The following is a 9840-nucleotide window of genomic DNA, read 5'->3' on the forward strand; positions in this document are numbered from 1 at the left end:
GCCATTTAGTAGCTAGCTAACCTAGTAACTTTATCAAAAAGCACACACCAACAGAAAGACCAGGTAGGCTTGTCAGAACACAGAGCATTAGTGATGGCTGATGGTTTGTATGTGTGTGTCATTAACACAGATTTTAATGTGTGTATTTTGTAGATTGATAAAGTGTAGAAAACTTGAATGTAGTGAACTAGCCGTTCACACATATCTCCCAGTTAGCTACAGGGTGATCGTTGTCATTAGTGAAGTCATTGGCGTTTATGTGTTGGGGAGTAGTAGCTTTTAAGGGTGGAAGTGGAATGTTTTATCGGTGGATACTTTTAAAATGTAGCATTCTCTTGCTGGTTTAAACGTGACAAAACAGTTTTGGTTATATATTCTTGAACTGTAGGACTTCTAGATGTCTAATAATGTTCATAATCCTTACAAATACAGACGTAAACATATGGACTTTAAGTGCATCTTAAACTCGTGTTAGCTTTTGCAGACTGCTATTCCATGTATCAAATGTTCTGTCTCTTTGTTTATAGGCCTGTAAAAAGTAGCATAGTGCATGTTTGAAGTCAGCCTATATATCTTTAGCTGTACAGTGCCAGAGCTGGCAATAACGTAATGTTTACTTTTAAATTATACAGTACAAGAAGCAAAAAGGTGATAGATTAAACCAAAAAATCGAACGCCTTTGCCCATTTCCACAGCAACTCAGTAACTCAACAAACGCAGTCTACACAGAAATATCTATCTTAGGTCTGCTAGCATTAGCCTCCATAATCTAGTGGCCTTATTGGACTAGGCTGTATCAGCAAAACCCCTGAGTGTGCCGAACTGACAAAGGAGGTGATTTATTTTATTTGTGACACAAAGAATGTGGTATTTCTAAATGTCTGTCTTGCTTAAACATTTACCTAAACGTAAACCAAAAGAATTATTTAAATATCAAACCGAAAGCTAAGTTGAAAGCATGACCCGACCTGTGATTTAGTTTTAACAACACTGTTTCCTTGATTTATATGTTGTCATGTGACATCAGCACTGATGGGCAGTAATGCGTTAGAAGTAACGCGTAACTGTAATCCGATTACTTTTTTCAAGTAACGAGTAAAGTAAGGGATTACAATTGCAAAAACAGTAATTAGATTATTGTTACTTTCCCGCAAGCAGGCTGCGTTACTGCGTTACTCAACCGTGATTTTTTTGTGAGACTGTCTCGTGAGTGACAATGACGTATGCAGGGCTGATTGCAGCGGCTGTCCCTCACCGGACACCTCTCAGTCCCCACCTCCAGCAGCTGGAAGCGCCTCGCCCGCGATCTCGCTTGATAGTGGGGCTGTTAAGCTCTTAAAATATGGACAATCTTGCTTTTTGTGAAAGAAGCATGAAACTTTCAGGGTTTGTTCTTGATGGCCTAAGCTTTAATTTAAGATGTGGAGGCATTCTCAGTATGACCCCTAAGGTCAGCTAGAGGCTGTAATATGTCATTTTCATGCACAAAATCGTAAATGTTTGTATCTTAGGATCTAAATGTGATAGAAATGTAAACCAAATATGTAATTCCAAGCTTCTGGGCATGAGGAACTCATTTATGCCACTGATAGCACTCTAAGAGGTCAACATCATTAAGTGCAGTGAAGGTTACTAGGAATGTGAGTGGCTTAAGGCGAGACACTGTAGGTGAATAGGTTAAAAAAATTAAATAATAGATATCACCATGAAACTTTCTCAGTTGATTACTCATGTTAAGCTCAGAAAAAAATGTACTGCAAGTTTTTTGTATTTTAATGTTTAAATATGCAAATGAGGCCTTATCTCGTTAAAAATGCGCTAATTCGCATACATTTTAAAACAACGAAATCAGATCGTGTGATAAAGCTAGCCAAAAAATACTTTTTACATTTCGTTGTCATATTAGATGGGATAATAATTACAGGTTTATGGACATCTACTTCTGTTATGTATTCTGTATAATATACACATACATAGACTAAATGATTGTGACATGATTACAGCTGGTTGTATGTCACTGCAACTGAATCATCTAAATATAAGTAGCTACAAACAGTTCTAGTTCTTAGTGCAGAAACTGTCAATTATGTTTTATAAAGAAAACTTGACAGCTATAAATGTACCATACCTCTGTCGCAAACTGCTGTAACCCTCCGATATTAATGGGCCCCTCCTCTGAAGCATATAGGTTGCAGCCACCCACACACAGCTCTGATGTGGGACAAACCATTCCACAGGTCAAACCCAGGGGGTTGTCGGACAAGATGGCCCGCGCTGCTCCATAGTAATTCTGGTATACACATACACGCAAAGAGACACACAAACATGAATAAGAAAATCCGTACTTTTACCTATGTTTTTTCTGAATATTTTAATTAATTTGTTGTTTTTACATTAACATCTTCTGAGACATCTTCCACATTATAGAACTAGAATGCAAAAATGTGTGTGCATGTATGAATATATGGAGGACCAAACCTGACATAAGTATAAATAAATAAATAAATGCATAAATACATAAATAAATAAATAAATAAATACATAAATAAATGCTGAAATAAATACATGTATAGATAAATAAATGCATAAATAGATAAATGCATAAATAAATGAATAAATAAATAAATGCTGAAATAAATGTATAAATAAATAAATAAATAAAAGTATAAATAAAAAAATAAATGCTTTTTATTTATTTCTACATTTCTGTTCACCTACATTTATTTATTTATGTATTTCTGTTCACCTACATTTATTTATTTCTGTATTTCTGTGTCCATATGTAAATGAGGAGGTAGGAGGTCCTAACCTCAGTCAAGAGCATGATTGGTCAAATCGGAGAGCCAGACAAAAGCAAACGATTCCTGATCTCAAGCCTTTGCTCTCTGTAACGTTGTAAAACAGCTCCAGTTAGCTTAATGGCCTCGTCCAGTGTGACAGGTTAACTGGCGTTCATTTTAACTTGCGAGGGTCCCAGATGTGCTGGTGGTGTGGTTTGAGAATCCTGTCTGGAGAGCCATGTCCGCTAACCAGGAAAAACATTCTGCTCATCGCTCCAAGTCATGTATATGTGTATTCGTTTTGACGTGGCTTGAACACTTCTATCCACACGGAGAAGCCGGGGCTGCGACTTGCAAACCACTTAATTCATAACTAAACCAGAGCTACATGAACAAATGTCAACAACTGCAGCTAACAGTTAGCTGAGCGAGCTTACTGGTAGCCAGCAACATTCCTGTACAGTGTACAGGAATCAGCGCCGCTAGTAAGGCAGAAGTAGTAGACCCTCATCGAGCACACTCCTGTAACCAATCATGCTCTTGACTGAGGTTAGGACCTCCTACCATATGCAGGGTTTTCCCTGCCATTATACGGCTTAGGCGCGGCGCCCAAGAATTTTTGCCTCCCGCCTAAGCAGGGTTCTCCCCAGATGGTGGAACAGTGGCGCTACGCCGCTACACCGCTACACCGCTAGGTCAGCGCCGCTATACTCCGCGCGTGACGAGCGTCCGTCCGTCCCCCGGCTGACGGAGTTGATGACCGTCTGTCCGTCCGTCCGTGACCCCCCCCGACTGACGTTGACGAGCGTTCGCAAATAAATGTTGGTGAACAGAAATGTAGAAATAAATAAAAAGCATTTATTCTTTTATTTATACTTTTATTTATGTATTTATACATTTATTTCAGCATTTATTTATTTATTCATTTATTTATGCATTTATTTATTTATACATTTATTTATTTATTTCAGCATTTATTTATGTATTTATTTATGCATTTATTTATGCATTTATTTATGCATTTATTTATTTATTTATACTTATGTCAGGTTTGGTCCTCCATATGAATACATATGTGATGCATGTTTAACAGTACCTTATTAGAGATGCTTGTAATAAATGTTTTGACGTCCAGGTTAGTGGGGCAGCTCTTCTGACAGGGAGCATCTGCACATTTTAGACACCTAGACGCAGATTTTACTTTTATTCATGAGTTTAAGTTATGAAAAATCCTTGTTTCAGACTGGTCCAAGAAAGCAACACGCATCAGAGCAAACAACAGTCAACAACATCCAACAATGCACAAAGATCACTAGAAATCACCAAAGTGCAAATATACAGTAAGCTTGAAAATAGAATGATGCATTGATAATATAAATGGTAAATTAATGAGTCACAAACTACTCTACAAGGCTGCAATTTGACTGATTGTCATTGTGTCTCAGCATTGGGTTGAGCTAAATGCAAATGTTAGAATGGTAATATTGCTCACAAAGACAGTGCTAACACTCACATGTTAAGCATGTGTGATGTTTACTATATTCACCATCTTAATTTAACATTTGTTAATCAGCACTAAACAAAGTACAGATAGGGTGATGGGAATCTCTGTTTTGGCCATTTTCAAAGTTTTAGACATGTTTAATGTAAGCTTATGGTAGTCCCCATTATGTGAGGATCATAAATGAATGAAGGATGTTTCATCTCCAGCCACACTGTGCAGGTGGCACAAGTGTTAAAACTGTGGCAGTTATGACTTTCTTTACCCGGAAGAGGCAACAACAAAGTGTCGTCATCTGCAGTTCTAAACTGATTTCCTAAAGGTGGTGCAACTTGACAGTTGTTGAATTGGTCTGTTAATGACCAAACCAGAAATTAGTGACTGACTGAGTTTATGAGACTGGGTGTGTGTTACAAGTCATTAGAAAATAGTACCTCTAAAAAGAAAAACAGGTCATTCATTGTCACCTCATTGCTTCTCGTAGAGCTCCACGTTCACTCAGCGTTGTGTGTTTGATATCGTCAAAGTTGTTCTCTAACTTCACACAAGACTGAAACAAACAAACAAAACAACAAAAAGTGACAGGGACAAACAGGAGGAGAGAGGAAAGAAGTGAAGAATGAGGAAAACATATTGAACAAATGTTATTGACTGAACCACGCTGTAAAGCCAAGTTGTGTCTGTGTGTGTGTGTGTGTGTGTGTGTGTGTGAGTGTGTGTGTCGTATAGCTTACATCACAGGTCCTGTCAGGGTTTCTTTTCCAGTGTTTCTTTTCCTTCTTCTTGTTGGCTGTGGACATGATCTGAGCATGAGTCTTCACCCTGGGATTGAGGGCCAGGATGTTCTGTAAGAAATAAGGCAAAAATTCATCAACACATCAGTAAAAACTGTAATGGAGGCAGAGATCAGCCGGAGGTGCTGTCTCTTTTTTTATGCGTTATCTCCAGATCATGAGTTCATTATTTAGAAAGCTAGGTTTCTCTCCATAATGAGATAAATTCATCTGTTATGTTGAGATAATCAAATAATTTACTCATGATTTAGAGCTGATGGCATTATAAAAAGAAATATCTGTACCTACGGCAGCTGACGACTTCTGTACACTCAATGTCACCCTCTGTCACCCCTGAGCGACCACTGTTATCTGTCTTTATAGCGCACGTGCTGACAAAAACACTGAAACTTTGGAACATCCTGGAAAGTTTGCATGTTTGGATGGTGGGTTAAGCTGATAAGATAATGATGGGCTGCCAGGTCAATGTACCAAGGGTATATGACCTGTGGCTAAGATACATAAGAGTGGACATAAGGAAATACATTATTTACCATCCCAAATATAACCAGTGACTCTGATTTCATCGAAGCCCACTAAATGACTGCTATCTCAATTTTTCCTGTATGGTATGTCGGTCTGGAAATTAGTTTCACATTATAAAGTTACTTTCAGAAACCAAACAAAACTTCTGTTAGTGACATGTGATTGGTTCGTGTTCTACTGGACTCCTGGAGTTTCTGTCATTATTATCATTTGCTTTATGCATACAGAAACTCATGTGCAGTCTCTGCACGTGCACATCCGCTCAGACCTTACATCACTTATCCATATCTTATACAACAAAACACATGCCTGGTTGCCTAACACCGTATTAGGAATACATAGAATGGCTTTTTATCCTTTTTAATCGGCAACATACTGCTTACTTAAGCAATGTGTTAAAGTGGTAGTGTAATAGAAAGTATGGCTTGCAACAGAGTATAATAAGTATATGTAGATCAGGGGGTCACCAACCTTTTTGAAACTGAGAGCTACTTCATGGGTACTGGGTCATACAAAGGGCTACCAGTTTGATACACTCTTCTGAAATAACAAATTTGCTCAGTTTGCCTTTAGTTATATATGATTATTATTGATTAATGATACTCATCTATGTGAAGACACTGATCATGTTAATGATTTCTCACAACAATTATCAACAATGACTTAACAAGGTGGAAAACAGATAATATCAATATTCAATTTTCATTTTAAGAAAAGGCCTGAGGGGAACTCATGTGGTCCTTGGGGGCTACCTGGTGCCCATGGGCACTGTGTTGGTGGCCCCTGTTGTAGATTCTGTTGTATAGGGCAGGACATCATTTTAAAGCTAGTTATGAATGTTATTCTTGTGCACATGCAGTTACTGATATTTGACGGACCACTGTATTTGTCTGTTTTATTTAATGGTTTTAGTGTCACAGCTTCTACCTCTGTTTTCCCTTTGATATACTTAGGTTTGGGCACACTACTGTGCTGTGTACAATTTGATCAATTTATTTCACCACATTTCAACAATGACCTCTCCTGTATTCAGCCACAGACCCATTTAAAGAGGTGCTCCAGTGATTTATTATTGCATTTCCATAAAGTAGGGATGTTCTCAAGAAATTAATACAAATGTACGCTGAGTACTCCTCATGTGGAGTGAGCTGAACTTCATGTACAAAATGACTTAGTTTTTTTCTTAAATTCAAACTCAGAATTTTACTATTTACAATATCAATGAGGTAAAAAATATGACTCTGTGAATATACAACTGCTCTCAGAGGAAAATAAGGTCCCAGAACATTGTTTGAAGCTTGAAAAATGGCAGGGTCCGCCTCATATAAACAAAGTAAAACAATATGAATTGTTTTCCTTTAAGGTCAGATTGATTATTCAGTTTACTCAGTCATGGAAACAAAGAGAGTTTGATTATTTAGTTTGTTTAGGCAGAAAGAAAATCAACCAATGAAGATCTTTCTCTGCTCATTAACATTTCTTTGACAAAACTACAGAGCGCTCTTTTAAGTTCTTTTTTCCTATGACAAATTGGTAATTAAACGAAAGGAAAAAAAAGTAGTCAGCCTCACTTCTGTTCCAGTTACAGCTGAGCTGACCTCTTTGTAAATAGTTGAACTTTTCTCAAGACTGAAGAAAGATGTTTCCTGTTAAACAATGTGACATCAGTCCAACACTGGTTAAGATATATACACCAGTATACACCATATAAACCAGTCCTCAGATTAGTGTTCAGCCTCAAGTGATATAGACTGAGCCCCAAACGAAATACATTTATTTGTACTAAAAAGTGTGTAAACGTTTGTTGAATTTGCTAATGAGTTCATTTATAGTTACTTTGTTCTCCGATGGTATTTTGCACACAGGTGCACGGACCACAGATTCAAACTTCGTCTTTATCCCTGTTGTAACAAAGCCCCATCAGAGGAGTTCTGTTCCCACCATGATGAAGCAGAGGATTTGTGAAATGCCGAAGCGCATTGCATTCACTGGATAAAAAAAAAAATAGACACCTTATCTCGTAATTACGAGAAAAGATCAATTACGAGATCCGGATCTCGTAATTGCGAGATCTTTTCTCATAACTGCGAGATCTTTTCTCGTAATTACGAGATAAGGTGTCTATTTTTTTTTTATCCAGTGAATGCAATGCGCTTCCGTAGGTGATCAACAGAGAAACCATCAAAATAATAAAAACATGGAAAATGTTTCATTTTTTCCCCCTCTTCTAAGAATTTGATAATATGTACCACAACGTGCACTGTCACTTAACACTAAAAACATTCCACTCAAAGTTATTTGTCACCTGAGCAGTCGAAATACAATCCTGCTGAGGGAAAGTGTAAAACAAGAAACAGTTATGATAATTTACCTCAATGTCTGGAGGATCTTTACTCAACATTTTGATTCTTCCTGTGTGGGGACTAAAAGCTCTCAAACACTTTCTGAAGATCTTCTGGCGACGGTTTGAGGATTAGAGGTCCGAAGCACTGTCCGGGACTCTTCTGCTCCCAAGTGGAACTGTCTGAGGGCTGACCGTCCTTATCAGGCCCACTGCTCTCACTAACAAGTTGAAAATTAAAATTGTTTTTATCTCCGAGTGATAAGGTAAATCGACCGAGCTGATATCGCTCCGTGAGGGTTAAAGTTCAGCAGACAGGTTTCTGGGTACATTGCTCCGGAGTTCCGGATAAATCAATGTCCATAGTAAACTGTTAAGTCCAAACTCCACCTCTTATGAAGGGCGTGGAGTTCTGCGCACATTTTTTACTTTCGAATGCGTGTTCTGTGTTGTGTAACTCCTTCCTTACTCTCCTCCATGTCTCTCTTTCTCTTTCCAGGCTTTTCTCTCTTAGAAGTTAAATGAGGACTGACATCTTGCCAGCCGTTATGAAATGTGGTGCTGATTACAAGCACCGCAAGTCTGTTAGGTTGTTCTCTGCAATCCAGATTTCCAGATAACCTTCAGTTTGTCATCCTCTGTCCCTCTGATGTCTCTCTGGCTTCTCAACCTGCTCTCCCCTCTCAATCTCGTCCTCCTGTGCAGTCATTCCCATATTCTTTTGTATTTAGCTAAATCTAGAAATACAGGCCCGTTATCCCTTATTTTTGTCATGGTCCTCTCCTCATGAGTCGTGTTTTGCTTTACACCCCATGGGTCTCACTTTTAAAATGGATTAACTGCCTCAAGAAAAGTCTATACATAAGTGATTTTCCTGTTGGTGGGGGGGCTGCGGTGAACGTTACATATGTTTTTGAACAACGTGCAGCAGTGACGCACTAAGTGTGCCTGTGTGGTTTTGTTTGTCCAGCTACTGGTACACTGAATAATATTGGCCAGTTTCAGATCTCATGATCTCAGCTTCCAAAAAGCTGACTTCCTCTTTTGTTCCATGGTTTTTCCTGACGCTGCAGCATACATGGGGAAATAGTGCGGCAACCAATCAATTTCAGCAGACTTGAGATTTATAGATCATGGATGCTTAAATTGCAAACGCCAAGCCCAGCGTTTTTCACGCTCAGCATCTTTTATGAGTCAAATTTAAGCAAATCATTACAAAAGTACAAGACCAGTTATGAACTAATAAGAACATTTTGCATTATTCCTGCCTGTTTGTTTGGCTTCATTAGTTCAATATTACCTGTGTGTGTAGTTGGTGTGTTTCTTTGGGTGTCATCTGGTCAGCCATGCCAGTTCCCCCCTCCTGTGTCTTCAGTGTTCCTGCTTTTGTTCCCTGTGGCTTTCCAGTTTGTCCAAAATTTCCCCTTATTTTCTTTATCTGGGATTATCACATTAGCCTGCTTTTGTTGCCTTGTTCCTTGGATTTCAGCTTTATTTTATCAATGCTCAAGTTTTGTTTTTTTTTTGTTTTTTTTACCTGCCTTGGTGGTCCTTTTTGCTAAAATCTAACACCCTTACATTTTCTATCAGTAGACCTAATCAGCTGCACTGACCACCAGTGATCGACAGGTGAAATGATGTCTTGGTCAAAATCTTAGCTTTTTTTACTGCATGAGCATGTGGTTATTTCAGCTATGATCAATCCACCAATCAATCAATAAAATATTCCTGTAAAGTCTGGATGCAGAGTGGGCGTGGGTATGCAAGTGTGTACAGAGTAATGTGCCCACTGTTGGGGGCAGTACCATGCCTTCAGTTTAATTAGGGCCCAAGCAGGTCTCGACCTGAGAGGTCCCTATTGTTTTTGAAGATTAGTGATGATTTTTCATCACAAATGAT

The 9840-nt window shown here is 38.5% G+C and overlaps 1 protein-coding gene across 1 annotated transcript in view; it reads right to left on the reverse strand.

Moving 5' to 3' along the window:
* dpydb (dihydropyrimidine dehydrogenase b) overlaps positions 1–8332 on the reverse strand; it is a 22361-nt gene extending 14029 nt beyond the window's left edge. The window contains exons 1-5 of the mRNA XM_030403573.1: positions 7972–8332; positions 5016–5126; positions 4749–4831; positions 3877–3964; positions 2129–2290 (exon numbers count right to left, since the gene is read on the reverse strand). Coding sequence (XP_030259433.1) covers positions 2129–2290; positions 3877–3964; positions 4749–4831; positions 5016–5126; positions 7972–8001 — 474 coding nt within the window. The 5' untranslated portion in view covers positions 8002–8332. The remainder of the gene's footprint in view (positions 1–2128; positions 2291–3876; positions 3965–4748; positions 4832–5015; positions 5127–7971) is intronic.
* Between the last annotated feature and the right edge of the window lie 1508 nt (positions 8333–9840).

The sequence above is a fragment of the Sparus aurata genome, chromosome 21 (genome assembly GCF_900880675.1).
Source record: "Sparus aurata chromosome 21, fSpaAur1.1, whole genome shotgun sequence".
In the NCBI taxonomy this organism is placed as follows: Eukaryota; Metazoa; Chordata; class Actinopteri; order Spariformes; family Sparidae; genus Sparus; species Sparus aurata.